A 22684-nucleotide genomic window follows, 5' to 3' on the forward strand; every position below is an offset into this window, starting at 1 on the left:
GTCAAACAGGTGATTGTAATCAAATGCAGCTGATCTTAGTAATAAGCCTGCTGCAATTAACAAGAATAATGAGGCATGAAAGCGCATCATTTCGCCGGGTGATGATAGCAGAGGGATGACTAGGCTCCGCGCCTGCAAACTCTTTTCCAGTCCTGTGGCTATTGTTAGGATGCACAGACTGTGCGGCCAAAAATAAGACAGAAATTTAACCCTTTCATAAGATGCCCTTCAGTCATATATTGAGCTGAGTGTCAGCTTTTTAACTGCTTTAAGTACAATGGATCAGTATGTGGAAGTGGAGCATGACACCATGTTTGCTATCACTTTAGCACAAACACATTCAGAGTGCTGTTCGAATACGAAATCCCTTATTAGTATTTTTGTTTAAGCATAGTAATAATAAAACATGGCAGATGTGTGACTTATATTCCTGTCCATAAATGTAGTTAATTACACTAATTAAATAAAAAAACCCTCTAAAATTTTACATATTTTTATACTATGTGTCACAAACCACCATCTTGAGCGATCTGATAAAACAGATCAATCAATGTGCTTGCACTCACTCAGAAATCACAGAGCATCCAACAAAAAAGGCAGCACGGAGCTTCCTTTATTCAGTGACAGAAACACTGTAGTTCACAGAAAGCTCTAATTCCACTCATTGATCCATTTGTACTATGATCAATGTGAAAATGCAGCTCACACACTACTCTGGGTCTGCAGTTAAAGAAAAGACCAATACAGACAATCACAATCACAGAGAAGATGCTAGTTAAAATGACATTAAATGAATCTATCAGCAGAGCTCTAATCACAACAATACACATAGGAAAAAAAACACCTAACTTGTTTTCTAGCACCACCATTACACCTGCACTGCTACAAAACATGCTGTTAACACTCCAGGCGCCTTGATTCTTTAAAATGCCTGTTTTAATATTTGTATTTATAATTAATTATTTCTGATTTGTAAGGCAAGAGAAAGTGTGTGTGGAAAGTACAGATTCTAAACTTTAATACAAAGTCCATTGTTGTGAACTGTTATAGTTTTGTTTTGCAGCAAGAAAACAATAATTTACATTTTTATGTCACAGAAGGGGGATATTGGCTATAAACAACAAAAAATAATAAAACCAAGATGCTTCATAAGTTCAGTTTAAACTCTGTAAATATTAAGCAGGAGACACTAAGCCAAGATATATAAAACTCATATCATAACAGAAAAAATGGTTTCCACTTAAATAGGTCCTAGATATTTTGTTATGCAAAGTTTAATATTTAAATATAATACCTGCAACTAAGTAAATTATTCAAATGGGAGCATGTATTAATGAAGTAGTGCCAAGTTATATATTTGCCAACTATTATTAACAAACTATTACAGAATGATTCAGTTAAACTATACTCTTAACATGTACACACTTTGCACACTAAAGCAATTATGATTAATATAACTTTACTGTACATTTAGTGCCTATAAGTATTCCTCCCCTTGGACATTTTGCCCCTTTATTACTTTGATATATAAAATCATGGTCAATGTAATTTTTTAAACAAAACAATACGGTTTCAACTGAACTCTAAGTTGAATGTAAATGACTGTCTCTTGAATGTAACACTGCAACTAACCCTAACCTTACGCTTACCCTTTCCCATTAGGATTAGGGTTAGATTTAAGGTTTAGGTTGAGGTTAAGGTTAGGGTTAGATGTAGGGTTACATTTACATTCAGCATAGAGATCAGTTGCATTTAATACATATTCAGTTGAATGTTAGTTGAATGTCACAGGAACATCTAACAGGCATCTATAATGGACCATCCAAATAATGAATAAACAAATGTGCCAAAAAAAGTTGTTAAAGTAAAAACAGCTTTCTACAAAGTAATGTCAATTAAATAAAGAAAAATAACTAGGAGACCACCCTACATGATCAGTTTCTCTGGTTTTACTATTTATGTGTTTAGGGAAATTAACATTTGTGTTAATTTAAACAACACAGTACTTGTATTTAAACTTTGAGAGCATTTAAAAATCACTATGGTGAAATAACCTAGACTGCTAATCACAGCTTTTACGTCTTGGCCGGCTCTCCACTAGTCTTTCACATTGCTGTTGGGTGACTTTATGCCATTCATAGTCTGCAAATTCAGGAAACTCTGCTTTGTTTGGTGAAATGCATGAAAATGGCTGCCATAAATGTAGAGATGCAAATCTAAGAAAAACATTGTGGTCTCTTAATTTTTCAAAAGCTGTATAATGTAAACGAAGTGATTTTATAAATATTTATCCCCTTTAAAGTAACTGACCTAATTCGATAGAGATGTCTGAAAGGTACAGTCACTGGTTAATCAGTATTCGTGTCCACATTGATGCAATAAACATCTGGACCCCTGGAGTTCAGTCAAATTCAGCATTGAGAAATACCACCTACGACACCCTCACTGCACTCAGATGATCTTCAATTCACTTGCACCAATACTAGCACCAATTGCCTGGACCTCTGTTAAATTAGGTCAGTCACTACACAGGGGGGTGAATATTTATGCAATCACTCGTTTTATATTCTGTTTTTATTTCACTTTTTACATTACTTTTCTATTTCACATTACTTTACCCTGACAGTAAAGTGATTTTTTAAGTCAAATTATACTGACCATGATTCCATTAATAAAAGCAATAGAAGAGGAAAACAGCCAAGGAGGTGAAGACTTTTTATAGGCACTGTATGTCTTCTGTGTTAATGAGCCGGTGGGTGTGTACTGCATTTATCTACATTGTACATTGTGCCGCACAACTTAAAACAAGCTTCCAGGTCTTAGATCCATGTACTTCTCCTCCTCACATTTATCTCAGAAATACTAACACGTTCAGCAGGACTTGCTAAACTGTTAACTTGATAAAGTATCACACTGTGCTGAGACGCTCCATGTTTCAGAGCTGTGAACTGCAGCTGAGCGTGTTGGAGGCTCCGGGGGAAATACTTGCCAACCAGGTTAGAGTTATGGTTGTTGGTTAAACTGTTGTGTCTTAAATTAAAGTGACAGTGTTAAATTGATTTTTGAATATATTAACATATTTTTTATTAATGTATTGACATAGTTCCATATATTTAGCACACACATCTTTTTGTGTATGTATGTGTGTTTTCAGTTTACTTATATAAAAGATTTATATACTGATAGTAAGCTTCATTTTGAGTGGGCCATGAAAAAGCCTGAGTGTGCCTAGGCCTGCTGGGCCCAATCATAGCACCACCACTGGTAATAATATTGTTATTGTTCCAGTGACATGACTACAGTGAGCTGTTTATTTTTTTATATCAGCATGAAAACTGCTCCAGGCAGCTCTTTAGTTGACATGTAAAAAGCAGACAGTGTGATCACAGCCTAAGTGTGTATTGGGCTTCATGTGTCAGTGCAGAGGTCTGAAAACTGCATGTGAAGGCAGAGAGGATGAACTCACGGTCTCCTTGACAACGCAGAGGTCCCACAGTCAGCTTGGCCTCTGATCCGGGTCGATTAGTGTCTCCTACTGCGACCTGGCTGACAGGTAAGTGGTCCTTATACACCAGCAGGCCGGAATCTTCTCGCCTATGAAGGAGGATAATATCTGATCAATACAAACCAATCAAAGCCTCCTCGGAGGCCAAGGATGTCTGACCTCGTCATGTGATATGGGCACTCCAAACCTCCTTTCCATCAAAAGTGATATCAGAATAATTTTAGCTGTCTAAAACCATCCACCAACATCTGCAGTGTGTTCTGCAGCTTCACTTTTTGTCGCTGTATCGACGTTTAAAGTAGCAGTTAAATCGTGCCGTCCTGAACGTAAAGAATTTCTCTAGTTCTTTAATGAAAGACACAAATATGCTCAACAAAATGCGCGTTCCCAAATCTTTTCCCAACTGAACGAACATTAAAGAATCCCTCATTAGAACACTAGAGCATCGACAGGCAGCAAAGCATCAAGCATGCATTATTTTAATATCGTCATCCATTAGATGCCTCACAGGCTGGAGGGAAACTGTATTATTCATGGCTGAAATAACATACATTCATCACAGATTAAAAAAAAGAAGAAAACAACAACAAACATGATTGGAAGAGGAAATTTCAGCCTAATGTCCTAATTTGTATCCATTATGCTTGGCTAGTTCTTTGCTTTGTGTTCATGAAAAATACTTAAAAGTGACAAAATCACCCAGTTTGTCTCAATGTAGAACAGAAACACTCACATATGCACTCTATATTCATTCTCATACACTCTAACGGAATGTCTGTCTTGTAACTGTGCTGCGTTTCAGAGTGAAAGCAGTTATAGGCATTTGTTATAGACCGCTCCAATAACTCTGAAGTAGGGTGACCTAAATGACTTGTTTCTCTCAGTCCAGAATGTAGCAGAAAGTTATTCCAAGTTGCATCTTAGTTCTAACTCGTTCTGTAAGGGTTGTGGAGTTTAGAGGCGGAGGCAGATGTAAATGCAGGCACAAGACCAGACGAGGAACACTGAAACAATACAACAACAAGCAACAAGCAACACCTGAGACTAGCAAGAGGGCAGGGCTACAAAGGAGGCACAGGTGGGAACACTAACGACAAGGTGTGGCTGGGGAGGAGACAAGAAACAAACAAACAGAGCCATGTGCCACTGTGCACATGGCAGGGCAAAACAGAGACACAGACCAGGAAGGGAAAACACAAGGGTGAGACAAAGACACCTGTTACAGTTTTACATTCACACTGACATATCTGATCAAAACAACAACAATAACAAAAACAACAACACAAGGAACAAAACGCACATGAGTAGTAGAAAGTCACAGATGACCTAGTTGGGCTGTCAAGTTTTTATGCAAGTCTTGTTTGATCTGTCTTTTGATATTTTAAAGTAATTTGCCATGGGATGCTGTAGGATACATGGTTTTCTTACAGTGAGTAAGAGGGCTTTGAGTGGGATGCTGAGTTTTGATTAAGTGGTGCATTAATATATCATCACTGTCAGATCAAAATCTCATATATCCAAAATATATTACAGAAGATGGGACGGGACCCCGATGTGACGTGGGGCTGGAGCCCTTTAGATTGTGTCATTGAGGTCCAACTTTTGTTCAGACTGCAAAATTATTTAATACAAATCATGTAGTATGTGGTCATACACCGTCATATTTTAGAATATGAGAACCCTCTCTGGTTTGGAATGAACTTAGTCTGGCCCATTATATCAGCTCCACTCACCACCATAGGAGCACTGTGTAGTTCTGTACTTACAGACTGTAGTCCGTCTGTTTCACTGCATGCTTTGTTAGCCTCCTTTCTCCCTGTTCTTCAATGGGCAGGACCCCACAGGACCACCACAGAGCAGGAAGTATTTAGGTGGTGGGTCATTCTCAGTACTGCATTGTGTAGTATTGTGTGCTGCGCTGGTAGATGTGGATTAGGCACTTCTTTAAACACATATGGGTTGAGAATAGTCCACCAACCAGAAATATACAGCCAACAGCGTCCTGTGGGCAGCATCCTGTGACCACTGATGAATGACTAGAGGATGACCACCACAGATTGTGAAGCAATAGATGAGCTAGGTAGGTAAGAGTGTCTAATAGAGTGGACAGTGAGTGGACACAGTGTTTAAAAACTCCAGCAGCACTGCTGCGTCAGAGCCACTCATACCAGCGCAACACACACTAACCCGCCACCACCATGTCAGTGTCACTGCAGCGGTGAGAAAGATATAATAGCGGTAATAATAGCTGCTCTGTGGTAATCAGGCCTGTGGGGTCCTGACCATTGAAGAACAGGATGAAAGGAGGCTAACAAAGTATGCAGAGAAACAGATGGACTACAGTCTGGTAGAACTACAATTGATAGCTGATAAAATGTGCCGGGGTGGTCATATAAGATATACTGACTAGTTCTGCATACGTGTAAATTGCCACCATATGTACCACGTGTTTGTTTAAGAACTGAACTGTCCGTCCTAGTAAAATCCAGAGCTCATTAAGAGATGATCAAATATATCCAGGTGTCAGAAAATCTTTTGCACAAACGAGAGCCGGTCGGCAGAGAGGAGATGATGAGTTGTCCTGTGTGGTACGAGTTTGCTCTGTTTTGTTGTTCACACTTAAATCAAACCACAGCAGTAAAGCAGATTGGTCTCAGATCACAATCAAACAAACTCCAAGAGAGTAGTTCGATTTTAGCATGTACACAACACCAGACAAAAATGTCTAAACGGACCAAACACAGGATGAATCGCCATGTCCTCTCTGCAGACTTTCTCTGGTACGTGCAGATCATGATATTCTGACACAGTTTTGAGGCATGGACATGTTTGATCATATCTTCACGGGCTCTAAATTATAATAAAGCACAGTATCCATCTTAAAAGGAGGCTGTGGCACATCCAATAGCACTTTAAAATACTCCACATACACACACATACATTTGGTTTCATTTGGTTACTAATTTCTTAACATGTAATTTTAAACGGTCTTATTAAAAACGACGATATGAGCCTTTTATTGGACAATTTCTACAACAATCAGTTACAAGACTAGTTAAAACGAAAGAAAGAGTATGTTAACCAGCCACCAGCTGGTCCTCAGTGGATGTCGTATGGCCTCGTATATGAAAGGATACGGGCAGTGTACTGTGAGAACTGTTGACAGGTGACCTTGCATGTCTCTTCTGCAGTATCTCCTGAGACAGGCATTTATAATAAAACAGGCAGGCAGAGTTAAGCAGAACCCATCTGCTAATGGAAATGTCAGGGATTGGCTGTGCGCTGGCATCTTCACCTGAACAATCTGTCTGCCATTTGTCCCAGCACTGGGGTCAAGACAACAGCACATCACAACAAACCCTGCCATTTAATGAATGCACTGAGATGCAAAAAAAAGCTAGGGGTCATAACAGGACATTGTGAGCTGGGAGGACTAAGACAAGATGTAACTTGGTTAAAACAGAATTTTGTCTCTACACACAGTGTCAGAAACCACAGAAGCAAATCTGTTACAGTGATATAATCTGTGATAATATAGGCACCATGCTAAGTGCTGATCAGCCACATTAGCACTGGAGGTCTGCTGAAAAACTCAATGAGTTTTAGACAGCAAACATACTTGATTGAACGCTGGGATTGAACTGTTAATCTTGTTAAAACTCAAAAACGACTGCTTCCATACAAAAGCTACTCACCACTGTTTCTGGTCAGCATCACAGTTGCAGTGATATTTGGGGTCAGTGCAGTTACGCTCGATGCCGCAGAAACATTTCTGGATGCCAGGCGCAGAACCGCCCCAGTAGAAGTGCTTCTCATTGCCTCTTCCGACCCACCAGGTGTATGGAGTGCCATCTGCAGTACACACATATTTGAAAGTTATGTATTCATTACATTTATTTGACCAGAATCCTGTAATATATGTAGTAGTTCCATCATAAGATATGTAATTAGTCATGAATAGGCAAAAATATGAAAAACTATTTTTTTTTGTGTCACAACCAAACAGTGGTGTCACGACCGAAAACAGGCTAATTGGTCTTGAAAAAAGGCTAATTACTTCCGAAAACAGGGATGTCACAACAAAACAGTGCGTACACTTCTCAGAAGACATTATCGAAAACAAGCCTGACACAGGAAGTCACTTCCTATGAATTGCCCCTGCACTACCAAAAACAGGTCAGTAACTACTGAAAACAATACGGTCACTAAACAGGCCCCTTATAAATAAAGTGGCCAGTGAGTGGAAGTACAAAGTAGGGGTTTCTAATAAAGTGGTCAGTGAGTGGAAGTACAAAGTAGGGGTTTCTAATAAAATGGCCAGTGAGTGGCAGTACAATGTAGGGGTTTCTAATAAAATGGCCAGTGAGTGGCAGTACAATGTAGGGGTTTCTAATAAAGTGGCCAGTGAGTGAAAGTACAAGGTAGGAGGTTCTAATAAAGTGATCAGTGAGTGGAAGTATAAGGTAGGGGTTTCTAATAAAGTGGCCAGTGAGTGAAAGTACAAGGTAGGAGCTTCTAATAAAGTGGTCAGTGAGTGGAAGTACAAAGTAGGGGTTTCTAATAAAGTGGCCAGTAAATGAAAGTACAAGGTAGGGGGTTCTATTAAAGTGGCCAGTGAGTGGAAGTACAAGGTAGGGGTTTCTAATAAAGTGGCCAGTGAGTGAAAGTACAAGGTAGGGGGTTCTATTAAAGTGGCCAGTGAGTGGACGTACAAGGTAGGGGTTTCTATTAAAGTGGCCAGTAAATGTATATGTGCATGGAACAAATCAAGCTGTATCATTCCTATCCCAACCTGCAGAATTTAAACAAACAAACAGTATTTGAAAAATGATAATGGCGCTGGCCTCCGCCTTTCAGTGAATGACATTTCTGGGAAGGTCAGACGTTTTTTAATATGTTGTGCCATATTGTTTCCCACAACGTCACAGTGCAGTCGATTGAGACACAGGCTATTTAAAGATTATGCACATACTTGCAATATGCAGGAAACAGTCAGAATGAAGGGGTTATACTGGCCTTTGCTTGGCTCAAAATGAAAGTGGGCTATACTGTGTGCTCTGTAATAACACTTTTATTTAATGATCTGTAAACAGAGCAAACCTTTGCGGACACTTCATCCAGTGGCATTTGCATCCAACCAGGGTGATTTCCCCTGATTCTTGAGCTTCCTAGCTTTTTGTGTCCACTGCATTCCATTATTACACTGTGACATAGAGTGTGTGTGTGTATATATACAGGGTTTATACATAAATACATATAAATACACCTTCTTCTATAGCACAAACCGCAGTGATGTTGATTACCATTGTAATGTATCAAAACATCAGTGCTGTTTAATACCACAATGCAGTACATAACTCAGTACTCTTACTCTGAACACTCTCAGTTCCTCATTTAAATAACTCTCTTTTGATGTATGCAACCTGCAGGCAAGTCAAATTGCATATGCTAATCAGACTGAGATGGACAGGGACACGCTCATTCGCATAAGTAAAATATTCAGGTGGTTTTATTGAGTAACATGTGACTTCTAGGTCCTTTAAACAGTCAACATAAGGTAGAACACTTGTTTCTACTAGCTTTAACACAGTGTGATAAATGTTTAGTAATACTGCATTTACGTTAACAGCAGATGCTGTTATCCAGAGTGATGAACAACCAACCTTTATCATCCGCACAGGGATGTATCGTGATATATGTTGTATGTATAGTTAATCAAAAATACCCTTGACCTAAGATACTGCCAGAAAAGTTTTTTTATTTATTTGTTTTTTTGTCTGTCTTTTGACAGAAAAGCCTGGAAAATCTGGTCTAAGCGAAGCAGTTTTAGTCAATAAAAATAGATGGTCAGTGGAACATCTCTCATCAGTCACAGTGCTGGAATGCCCTGGACAGGCATGGCTGGTCACCTACAACAAAACCTGAACTTACAAAAAATACAGTAAAACACAAGTTCAGTGTTTTCCTAAATAAGTTGGATTCGTATTCAGCAGCTTCTTATTTTTAATTCTCCAATCCACTTTTAACTGATGCGCCTGTAGCGGTGCTTCAATGCAGCTGTGAGGCCTGCACCTTCAAATAACTGCAAAAGAAAATTCTTATTCTCCAAAATTGCCTTCAGATCAATTACGTATATATATATATATAATATTTTTTGTTTGAAGCATGAAATTACTTGAGTAAACTTTTAAAGACTTTTATACACTATATACATATATATATATATATATATATATATATATATATATATATATATATATATATATATGTGAAAGGTCTTTCAAATTTTACTTTTAATTTTAATTTCATAAAAAATTATATTTTCCAAAGCATGCAGTGCACAACAAAAAATATGATTTAGATTTTCTTTTCTTTTTTTTTCTATATCATCATTTGAAATATTATTTTTAATGTTTAAAGTGAATGCAAAAAAATCACTGTGGGAGGCATGCACTGGAAGACTAACCAGGAGATAGCTGCAGTAGTCAAGCTTTGAGATGAGAAGAAACTGAGTAAAGAGAAGGGTCATAACCTCCGGATGCCCTGGAAGATAAACCTGTATGAGCGAGTCAGGCTTGCAACATGAGCCGAGAATGACAACTGCTCACCCAGAAAGAGTTCTCAAAAGTGGTGGCAAGATCAAGGTCAGGACCAACAGTCGCAGGGATGTGCAACAGTGTCGCTGGGGTTCAGTTTCAGGTGGTGGACCGCCATCCACAAAGAGATAAGCTAGTGAAGCTGGTCTATTACATTAGGCCACATTTATTATATTAGACCTATGCAGACATATCACAGACTGAATAGTACTAGGTGCGGAACAGTAACGGTTCGATCTGTACTGCGGTTTGGTCCTTATTGTTTTAGTATGGCATAACGAGAAAGAAAAAACAGACTGACCGAGGTTTCTTTTCAGTTAATTTAAACAGACATTCGTGCAATCTACAGTCTGGGAACACATTTACTACTAAATGTGGGTGTTCAGTGAAACGTTTAGCAAATTTTAAATAGAAAACACAAAGCAGAAATATAATAAAGCACTCCTCAAAAATGTCCTTTTTTTACCTTTTTACTTTGAACTGTGGTGGTGATTTTACAGATCGTGAGGGACTACTGAGGTTTTGATATCTGTAATAGAGTGACCGGCCCATATACAGATACACAACATAACAGAGCTTGCTTTGAGCTTCAAGCTTGGACTTAATCTCACAGAAATGTGACATATCTGGACTACAGAAGCTTCTACTTGGGTTATCATCCAGCTCTGAGTGGAGCTCTACCACTGAGAAGTACAGCCCAGTTACATAACCCGGCTCTCTCTTGCCGAGCTACGCAAGACCTAGCTCTGCACACTTTCAGAGGAGCAGCCAGCTAACCCAGACTCGTCCTTGCAGCGCTACAACACTCATGCTCTGCCCACGCGAGAGACATAGCCTGGCTAATACCAGTCTTTATCTCGCAATGCTATGCAGACTCACTCATTAGTGTGTTTACCTTAATAACATGGACCGTGTATTCTCCATGCGACTGCTTGCACCGAGCCATGACCCCCCATACTGTGATGGTTGGGTACACATACACATACTGTTACACCCCTAGTTAGACAGACAGCTGTTAAAAAACCACTTAACTTCAACTTTGATGAATGTTTATGCATTCTTGCTGGGCCTTGTACATCTGCCCTACGTTCCTGAGTGCCTGCCTTCAGCCTGCAGCATTCAGTATGCTAACTATCTAGTAACTCTCCTGATTGTCAATTAATTCTTTACAACACAGATTTTAAGATGGACATGCAACAAAAAAACAGATATCGTGAAAAGGCAAGGAAAGGGTACATTCATCATTTTCAAGCTAGCAGCTGGGAGCGTTACTCATGGCTAACTGGTTTTGGTACAACGTTAAAAGTCGTGCCGCTGGGACTGTTTGCAGTTTTCCACTGGCAGCAGTGTGTGGAGTAATACAGGATTTGACAATTTAAGCGGCTTAACCAAGACTGCACAAGAACATCACAATTCTGCAAGAATGGCATGCTTCTTCGAAATCGCTTGGAGACACAAAGATTGATGTGCTGCTCAATGAACAGAGATGCACAACAAAGGGTGAGAAAAATAGGGAGTCTCACCGCCAGTGTGATTTTTCTTGGGAAGCAAGAATTGCTATTTAGAGGTCTCGATGAAGGAAGAGAGTCTGCGGATCATGGCAGTTCTCTGGAGTTACTTTGTTTTTGGCAGATTATTACAGGTATTTAAAAGATTACTTATCAACATTAAGGTGTTCACTGGCACCACTGCAACAATACAGAATGTCTTTGACTAATGTGGTTGCTGGAGTAATTGAAGAAGAGCACCGAATATGAAATGAGTAACTTTTTCGCTGCAGTGGTGGGTGAAACAACTGGTATCAGAGATACAATGCAATGGTCACTGGTTCTATGCAATGGTACAGAGCTTGGCTTAAAGGAGAGGTTCACATATTGTGTCAATTTGATGTGACAATGATGTGACAAATAGTGAATGGGCTCATGCCATTGCAGCTCTAGTCATCAAGTCACAGTGCACAGCCATTATAGTCTGGGGTGAATGGGGACCATAATATTTTATGGGAGCTTTCATACATTGTTATGCTCATTCTTAATTAGGTCTCAAGGAGAATGCTACTTTTTTCCCCCCTCACACCTTGTCAGCTTTCTTTTTCAAATCGCCTAAATGTACCCAGCTGAGCCACAAAATTAGCAAAAACGACCAAAATATAAATTAATTAATTTAAAAAAAGCCACGCTATTAAAATTGACTTTGAGACTGATTTGAGATGTGTGAGAAGAAGGATGCTCTAAAGGAAGTGTTTAAATTCCATTGCTGAGCGTCTTGACAAAATTCAACCAGACGCTATAGACACTGCTGAAGGCTGCTCATCACTCTTCCAAGTTTCAGTTTTTTCACAAACTGTTGAAAATGTTGATGCCTTGACGCATTTCATGCAGCGCAACAAGTATCATGATGATGTTTATTTTTTTTTTTGATGATTTTTGCCGTATCACTCACCCGTCATCCACCATCATCTTAGTGACACTCAATTAGCAGCCTCTAGCACCTGCTGCTCCAAGTCGCCTGCTGCTACAAGATGGAGCCCTAAATTAAGAGCTGCTGGTTTCTAACAGGTCCTGGAGGAGGACACTGATGCTGCAGCTGCAGGCAGAGAGCCAGCAATGGCCTAAAGAGACCTCAGAGGGGCAAAGCCAACAGCAGCAGTTTGGGGAGAATGAGAGCCAGTAGGAAGCCAAGAAGGGAAACAAATGAAGGGAATTCAGCAGAGCAGCAGTCAGACTGACAGATGGCCAGTGGTCTACAGTACAAATGATCAGTACTGAGCTCATGAGCGCTGTTTAAGGTCCTTTGTAAAAGTGGGGAAACTGCGTGGTCAACAATGTTGTGGTCTATAATGATACTGTTGTATTTCTGAAATACTACTTTCTCAGCTTACATAATGTGTTGCCGGCAAGATATACAGAGCCTTTGTGTTTGTTCCCTGATTAAAATGGATCCCCTGAAGCAGTGTGTGAGCTGCAAGTGTTCTGCTGGTCATTGTGAAATGGATTGGCATGCAGAATTGGAGCTTCCATTTTGTTTCTATCACTGTATAAAAGAAGCATCATGCTGCTTTTGTTGTTGGATCAACTTCACCAAATGCAAGTGACATCACTAGCAAGATTATTTTATATTGATTTATTTCAGTAACAATAAAATGTGAAGTGTATTCATGTGTTTATGTGCTGAAAATGATTGATTGTGACACAAAACTCTGCAATTATGCTCTCTCTCTCTCTCTCTCTCTTTCTATATATATATATATATATAAGATCGTCCAAATATATGATCACTATGTACTGATTTATTGATACAATAACTCGAACAAAGAAAATCATCAGAAAATCACAAAAATCATTCACTTCTATTCTGAACAGCTAAACTTGCTGCACATTAGCAACACGTCCACAAAGCAGGTGAAAGACAAGGTTGGATTTGCTTTGTTGAAATATAAATGCTGTGTTCTAAAGTCTATATTGTTGCTACTGCACCCCTTACCATACTTACACAACACAACTATAACTTTCATCTCTAAAACCCTCTAAAAACAAAGTATAATGCACACACACACACACACACACACACACACAAGCACAGCTCCACCTCATTAAGCTCCAGGGCCAAATGCCAGCCTGCTAGAGTTATCTGCATGGACCCCTTCCTTTCCTCCACCTGGGTTCACACCGACCCAATCAATCACCCCATTCACTCCAACTGGAGCCCACAGCTAATCTTATGGAGAGAAGGAACTGCCTTTGTGTTTAAACCCAGAGCTAAAGCTGGAGAGGAGATTCTGCACCTCACCCTTTTGTTCCTGAAACACATGCAGAGAGTGCCTCCCTCTAGAAGCTCGTTCAACCGCATTCACATGGAAATCCAGGTGCGCAAAAAAGCAGCGTGAGTTTTTTGGTATTTTGCAGGTGTGTGTGTATGTGTGTATTTTTGTGAGTATGTTTGAAATTAACATATAACAACTCTAAGATGTTAAACTCATCGCCGGTTTCTTCAGTGTGAATTTTGTGGAATTAGATGCCACCGGTGTGGCTTAATTTGTTTGGATAGTTGTTTTCAAGCTTCAAAAATAGCTTCTATTTTAAAGTTGGTACCACATTTTAGCTGATTAGTATCACTGATATTCGTCACTGAAAACAACACTTTTTATGCACATTCATATCATAAATCATAAAGGAACAATGTTCTGATTTTTCAATAGTTAACTATGTATTTACTGAACTCCAGAAAAGCACAATGGTTGGGTGATACTGGGCCACTGCCCTGAGACTGCATTTATTCACCCTCCATGTACTTCAATGCATAGCCTGGCCAATTTGAGATTGAGCGCCTTTGAGATTATCTTAATGACCAAAGAAAGAAGCAAAGAGCCAACCAAAGGAAAGCCATCAAATATCACCATGCAAATGGTGATTAATAATAATAGTAAAATCATTATTAAATGAATGGACTTGTATTTATTTACTGAATTATAAAAAAATACCTGTGGTCTTAAATAACAGCAAAAATAACAATTGGTTACAAAACGTATTCAAAAACACAACTTGGCGGAAGTAAGCTTTACATATTCCAGTGCATTATATGATTAATTCACCCTTTACTATTCACTATTATTAGAAGAAGGAAAATAGGTTACCTTTTTTTTATTACAATATAAAAAGTATGTTTTGGAGAGAAGCATTTGATAATATATAATTTGCATTGGTTAATCAAATCCTGACTAACCATATACATCATTTTGATCACTGTGTTATGACTAATGAAAAATGAAGTCTATTATCCTTTTACATTGATTTCAAGTGAAGGTTCAGGGTTTTCCCTTCTGAAAAGTTGTCGTTTGTAATAAGTGTAAATACGTGCCTGCACATTTTAATACCTGATTATTTTTTTGTTTTATAATTAACAAGAAAACAATCAGAAACTCGCTCTAAATGTACAGAATTTTATAATTATGCTTAACAAATAAATTTGTTTTTTCAGCTTAAAATTCATTTCTAGCTGCACACCACCAGAGTGCATTGAATGTTAACCTAAACAAGGGTCAAGCTTGTGTCCTCACTGCTTTTTGAAAACATATAAAATGAAAAGTGAAAGAAAAAAAAAGCCCTAATATGAATGTGTGTCCAACCATTTGACTCTTTTGACTGGTGCTGTTCTGCATTTTGCTTTCCCCCCTTCTGTTTTGACTCCTTCTTGCACAACCCAAGCAAATTCCCCCCGAGCAAAAATATTTCAATCCCTCCCAGAAAAATCAATCAGAGAGACACAGAAACTCATCTCCAGAGTGTCGGACGGGCCCTTCCCCATGTAGGCCACTTTCCTTCTCTCCGATTTTCATCTTTCTGTCACTTCAAAGGACATATCTCTCTATCTTTATCAGTCCCACCTCCTTCGCAGCACCCCTCCCCGAGGCAACGTCTGCTTCTGACAAGTGAAATAAGCGAGGCTGGCACCTACCCGCGTTGCGCAGAGAACTGTAAGATGGAATAAAGGGAAATCCCTGCTGTAGCGCAGGAAAGCCACTGTCCCGGCCGGAATGACGGCTTCATTTCCCTGTTGGGCCGATCAGAGAGCCCATAGCGGCTGTGCTGAGTGGTCAGCCCATGGTTGGTTCGGGCTGGTCAAAGCTACGCCTGTCTGCCTCCTTCTCCTGCTGCGAGTCTACTGCTCTCTAGAGGAATTGCTGCCTCATGGACCAGAGAACGCAGCCTAAATTGGGGAAATGGGCCTTCACTCTGAAAGCAGAAGAATTGGTGTGGATGGAAGGGGTCCAAGACGAAGGACAAGCCTCATCAAATCTTGTCTTCAGTGTGACTGTTTTCAAACTCTGGAAAGAACACGCTGTTTAATACATCTCCAGTCGCATGTCCAGCAGTGCGGACTGGCTCTGAATTCATGGATTGATGCAGTGCTCTATTCAGCTTTAGATTTATTTATGATCACAACAGACGTCCAACCACTCATCAAATGAGTTTCCATCAGCTCTGTGTAAGAGTAATAAAACTCTACATCACGTCTGTACAAGCATTTCTGAGAATTACGCAGAGGGTTTACAAAGAAATGTTCAATTTTTAATTCAGTGTGGAGCCCTCAGTGCCTAATTTCTGAAAATGAAAACACATGTTTGTAATTTTTAGTGCACGTTTATTCAATCGATCACTGACAAATGTTTCTTTTTTGAGTTTTTTTTTTTATTTATAAGTCTAAGCTTTATTTCAATTGTTACGTCTTGGTTGAAAACTAAAGGGTTAAATGTCTAATCCGCCAAAGGAAAGATAGGTAGATGCAACCAAGCAAGCACTTTCATTAGATGGGACTTCATAATCAGAACTGAAAGCTTAAATGCATCAGATTAACTATCAACCTAATAAGGAACTGAGGATTCAACTGTTCTTTCATTTCCACTGGGTGGGACCAATTTTATCATTTTAGAATAAAGATTCCTCTAGTTTTTCTGGAAGTTCTAGATATGCCCCTTCTTGTGAATGTGAAGGTAGTGTGAGCAGGTTTCAGGCAGTTGTTAGAAATGAAAAACAGTGGCAGCAGTTCTGTGTCGGGACTCTTTACTGAAAGTTTTACTATTAGTGTTTTAAAAACTCCAAAAAATATAAATATTTTTAAATATTATATATAATATTTTAAATATAATATATAATATAAATATGCATGGACGTATGTGGAAGGAAACCCAGCTACTGGCTCCAAGCTGCTTTCCAGACTGGGAAAAATACATATGGTACATGAGTTTTTTTTTTTTTTTTAGCTCCCAGAAAACATTAGACCTTCTCTGATAGCCTAGAAGGCCCCCGAGATTCACTGCAAGAAAATCACAAAAATGTGAGGGTACACACTTGCAACATGCAACAGCACATATTTGGTCATTACTACCATTGCATGTGAAACATTCTGAACAGCCATGGAAATAAAACTCCCTCTGTCCATCTGAAGGGGCAGCCACTTTAAAAAAAATTGCTGTTGATGGGCTGGTTGTTTGAGGCATGGGGGAGTATTTAAGTATTCTCCTATAATATCAAAATTCAGCAGAAAAATCTTTTGAGCTGTTTATATTTGAGTTATCATAGCCAATCAGTCAATTTAGTAAAAAAATGTTTATCTAGACAACAGATGAACTGCCAATGTTATAAACCACATAAGCAAGTCTATTAGACATTACTGAACGACTTCAGTTTGAGGCGATTGCAAGATTTAGGAATACAGTTAGCACCATGCTGACCTGGTGGTTATAGTTTAGTTAGATACATCACCCTTGTAGCCCAGTGTATAACTACAGAAGCTCATGTGTTTGTTGTTATCTGTAAAATGCACGTTTCAGTACATGTTACCTACATTGGCTTTGTATCTCTAATGGAAAAGAAATGCAACATATATTTTTACCATAAAGCTGTACATGGCTAACAGATGCTCTACACCTGCTAACGCCAAAGCCTTTTCATATAAGTGTGTAACCCTTGTTAGAAATGACAGAAGAATACATGTAAAAGAGGCATTCAATATTATATAGTCTAAATTACCACATATTTGTGTTGCTAGCGAAGACTGAGAATGCAAATAAGGAAGCCAAAAGTGCCCCCAAAAATGTAAGATACAAGATTTGTAGCGTATGTATAGATAAAAGTGTCAGAGACCACATAATCAAGTCTGTTAGAAATTACTGAACAACTTCATGCAGTTTGAGGAGAGTGTGGTAATTTACCCATGCAGTTTGCTGATGTAAGATGGTAGCTGTAAGCTTGCATTACTTGTTAGCTACATTAGCTTTGTAGCACCAATGCAAAACCTTAAAATCTGCTGTCTATGTATCTTTATGCCTGAGCCTATTTTCTGGGGCTTTCGGAGACTTATGGATGGCCATTTCTTAAACGGGACACAGGGGGATGTGCATGGAAAGGCATTAGCTGTTTGCTAGCAGGTCTCCGCTGAGTACTGTGAGAGATATGTGACGACAAATATACACCATAAAACCTAGTTGGACCCCGAAGTCACAAACCATAAGCTCTGCTGACCGCTCAGAACGCTGAGTCGCTGTGTAGCGTCTGGCTGCCCTGAGGCCCCTCCCTCTCTCCTGTCTTTTATCACTGGAGTGCGATGCTTCTGTCAGAAGAACTCCCTTAACAATATCTCTATTGATCCACGGTGCAATCTGATGCGGCTCTGGTTTGACTTGGCCGGGCTTTAATCTGTGCGTGGAGAGTGATTTACACTCCAGTAAGTTTACACTGGACTCGCTCGCTCCGCTAGCTACTCAATCCCGCTGAGTTAATTGGACTTTCAGAGACAGGTAATGCAGCAGATAAAGGATCGCCCACCTCTTCTTCTCCGGCCAGATAACAGAAAAATGGATCTTGTTATATAGCCTCAATTTCCAGCAATCATTAGAAGTCTGCTAATATGGAATAGACGAGGTCATGGACCCAGCAGACAAAATAGTATGTCTGAACAGCAGAAAGCCCTGCATTTCTTAAAAAAAAAGAAAAAAAAGTAGCACAACATATTATAAATATTATGTACAAAGCAATGCATGAGTATTTATGTCAGCAGTCACAAGACAAAACAAGGCCTTTTCTGAAGTAAATGGGGACTTTAACTTTTCTAACTATTCTAACTAGCCTTTTCTCTGTATCACTAAGCGTAACTGCCTCATTCGGTAAGCAGTCCAGAGTGAAACACTCCTTAGAACTAAACTGTTATACATGGGTTGTTGTGATATCACAAAAACTATTTAATATAGGTTGAGCTTTGAGCTTTTTTTTTTTTTACATGGCCTGCAGAGAGACTGGGACATTTTAATGGTGTTTACACGCTCAAAGTGTTTAAGTGAGAAACATTATATAACATATATTTTTGCCTTTGACAGATTTCCTATTTAAACCAACATTATGCAGCATTTTTACCACCTATATTTTTAGCTTATTTCCTCATAGAAACTTCATTTTGATGCTCCCCTGACTTGTAATGGCAGGGAAAATGTAATCTCTGTCATTGCCATGCCGGGCTGGAACGCTGCTAACTGCAACATGTAACTTTGTCAGAGTATGCATGACACCTCTTGAGAGAACTGCATAATGCTGCATAATCCAAGTCACATTTCTGTCAAATCATATAATATAACTGTTTAAATAGTGTAAAGAAATGTAAATAAGAACAAAAATTAAACCATAATGCAAGTATTGCAACAACACACAGACTCTGAATGAGTATGTAGTTAATATGAAAATGGTCCCGTATTCTTATATTTCTGCAGTGCATTTTTCACCTAGTAAAGGTTTAAAAGTGTTGTAGTAGAATGCCATCATGGGCGCTTTTTCTTTTTAAAGCTTTTTCTTTTTTTTGGCTTGGATTCGGCTGACATGAATACTCTCGAAGCGCAGTGTGATATCTCAGGATTCCATTAGTGCCTCCTATCCAGCCTCCTGGGGAGCGAGCTCCTCTCCGTGCTGCAGTTTGTGCCACTGGAAAATTGCTCTCTCCAAGGGGGCCACCTGGAGAGTAACATAATGTGCTGGAATGGCATGGAATCGCACAGACCCGAAGAAGAGCCTGGACACAAACAAGGTCATCGATCAGTCCTCCGCTGGCAGCAGTGCCTTTCTCAACACACTCGCTATTTGTTGGATCTATGACAGTCCTCACTTTCTAGGCACAAATTAGCATAGCTAACTGCAGGCCTAAGTCATCAAACACTCGCCTCAAACTGAGTTCAAAAATCTCTAGATTAGATAGAATAGATTATGTGGTTTTTGGCACTGTAGCAAGTTTTTTTGCAAATGATGCGCAAAATATGCAAAAACAAAAACCAAAATAAATATATATATCACAAAAATGTATACACTAGAACAAGGTGTAAAAGTTAGAATACTGCTAAATCCAAAATGTAAAAAAAAAACGAGCGATGAAAAAGGGTTCTTCGACTAAACGATGACATGTCAAGCCATAAATCGCTACAATTATTTTATCGGTTGTCAAAAGGTGTCCGGCGACTGAAAATAGCTGGCCCTACTGATGGTCCAATCGACCGAACCAGAAGCAGATTTGTTCGACTGGCATCTCTGAACTTCACGTCACCACATCCATTAAAAAACAAAAATCAAAGAGAGAGTTCAGCCTCTCCATGGCGCTTGTCACTAAGCATGGTTGCTTAGCATGGTAGACTTTTTTAGGCAAAATTTCATAACTGTGCATAACATCTGCGAAACGTTTGAATGGAAATCTGGCTTGTGTGACACTGTTGTCTATAAACAAGAACTTCAGTAAAATCTGGATTTTCAGAGTATCTAGCAAGACAATTTCTTTTTGTGTGTTTTAATTCACTCTTTAAAATATGCTGTTCAGGGGTATCTGTAAAAAAAACAACAATTCTTCATAGAGCCATCTTAATAACTGTTCTATCAGCAGGACAATCCTCCTAGTACAGTTTCTTCATAGAACACTTTCAAATGAATGCTATACCCAGTAACACCACAAAGGGTTCCACTATTGTAACTAGAAAAAGAACCTTTTTATTACCACACAGAGCCATTTTTAATAAAAACCTGTAATAACTCAGATTGTGGGTTATTTTTAACCACATACATTAAATTAGTTGGTGTGCTACCAGTGACCAGCAAGACTTAGAAGTGAGTTGGTTGATAAAAGTGGTAAACATATTTTACGAACTGGATTTATCAGATAATGAGTCCACACAGTTGCGTGTAAGCTTGTCCTGCGAACAACATAAAGAAAGAATGAAAAACAGACGTAGAAAAGGCTTTGACCCAAAGAGACTGGATAAAGGATGTCAAACCAGAGTGAACACTGGTGGGGACTTGAATCTTCTGCAAATCCCTACACAATGCAATGATATTTTCTTTAGGTAACACTATCTTAACATTCACCCGTCTAAGCTTCTCCATTCCCTCAAGGGTTGAGCTATTGTTTCCTGTGTTCTTATTAGCATCGCACAGGTCCACCGGTGTGATTTATAATCCGCCTCGTGCATTCTACTTCCACGTCTCCGACCTTCTGCAGATCCAAAGCGGCTTCAGTGATGCATTGTGCATATTGCAATAATTACCTTCAGAAGGTCCTGGAGTTATAAATCCGCAAAGCCGCATCCCTTATAAATTGAAACAATCCAACAGTTTGAAAATGAGGATTAATTGGCCACTGTTAATTGCCTTTTCCCCTCGAAAAGGACACGACAGATTTATTCTCGACCTCCTTTGTAATCCGCACTCACGTGACGCCCGAATCTTGTGACTGGAGTTAGCTGAAGTGCATCAAAAACAATGAGTAGACAGGCTGTTACTGCCAGCGGTCTAAATCGGCCCACATTGGGATGAATGCTAATATTGCAGCGGAGAGGCTGTTTGGCCAGATGTGAATCTACCGCAGAGAGTGCGGCCTGGCGTCAATGGGAAAGAAAACCGCTTTCATCTGCCCCACAGTTGCTAACAGGCCCCAAATAATTGCTGATAATTAGAGGGAGAAGAGCTCTAGCACTAACCACAGAACACAGCAGAGCAATAGAGAGAAGCTCACTGAGTGGAGAGAGAAGTATGGTGAGTGACAAAGGGAGTGGGTGAGTACAAGAGAGAGAGAGAACAAGTGTGGAAGAGACAGAGAGGGTGAGCAGACAGAGGATGCCACAAAATTTGCAGTTTTTTCAATTTCAGCCCATCCTGGCTCCAATCCAATTCATCAACCTCATCGTAACGGTGTGCTCAGATGGTTCTCATCTATTGCAGAGTGCGCACTCCACAGTTTTAGCCAAGACCTTCCTGTCATAGATATTTAAAGCCCCAGCTACAGTATAGTCAAGATCACCACTGTCAAGTCAGAGACAAGTCCAATCCCATGACTTGTTGAGATTGAGTCAAGATACAGTCTAAAGGGGGTTGAGACTAAGTCCAAATGTGTGGTGAGTGAGAGACTGCGTCAAGACCAGTCAACTAGTTACAGTCTAGATTTCTTGGTCTTTTCAAATAGCCCACTCTGAATGAATACAACCAATGCCTTATCTGAACTTGCAAAATGACCTTTTCTAAACAATGTAGCCACTTATCTGACCTCATACTTTCACAAGTACTGTTTGCCATCTACATCTACATCATTCGCTGCTCTCTATTCCAGTACCCTCTAGCCAGGTTTAACCCCCCAGTTTTAGCTGCTTGTGTACAAATGGCAGTGGAGACTGAAACATTCAAAAATGAAACGTTTGGGGGAAGGTTTGTTTGGCTTGGGCCTAGAGACTATTTCTGGTGAGTGCAGTGGTTGAGAGTACAAATACTATAAATACTAACGTGTTAGTACTAAAAGTCATTCTGGTGTTTTTAAACATGATGATGTTATGATGTACGTTACGTTATTGATGTTATGGCTAATGTAGTGTTTAATATTGATTTTCATTTTGTTGTTGCTAGCTGGGTAGCCTTTAACATGCTAAACAGTCATACCGTTATATTAGCACTCCTATATGACTGATAAGTGGAAGTTACATTATCGCAACATGGCAAATCGTCATGAAGTTTAAACAGCTCTGTGCTCACTGTGATTTATAACAGATTCTGTTGGTGATGTTAACACTCTT

At 39.4% G+C, this 22684-nt stretch overlaps 1 protein-coding gene across 1 annotated transcript in view; it reads right to left on the reverse strand.

Moving 5' to 3' along the window:
• cntnap2a (contactin associated protein 2a) overlaps nt 1-22684 on the reverse strand; it is a 514884-nt gene that overhangs the window by 117855 nt on the left and 374345 nt on the right. Inside the window, exons 14-15 of the mRNA XM_072688821.1 lie at nt 7201-7357; nt 3467-3594 (exon numbers count right to left, since the gene is read on the reverse strand). Coding sequence (XP_072544922.1) covers nt 3467-3594; nt 7201-7357 — 285 coding nt within the window. The remainder of the gene's footprint in view (nt 1-3466; nt 3595-7200; nt 7358-22684) is intronic.

Source organism: Salminus brasiliensis, chromosome 1, assembly GCF_030463535.1.
Source record: "Salminus brasiliensis chromosome 1, fSalBra1.hap2, whole genome shotgun sequence".
Classification (NCBI taxonomy): Eukaryota; Metazoa; Chordata; class Actinopteri; order Characiformes; family Bryconidae; genus Salminus; species Salminus brasiliensis.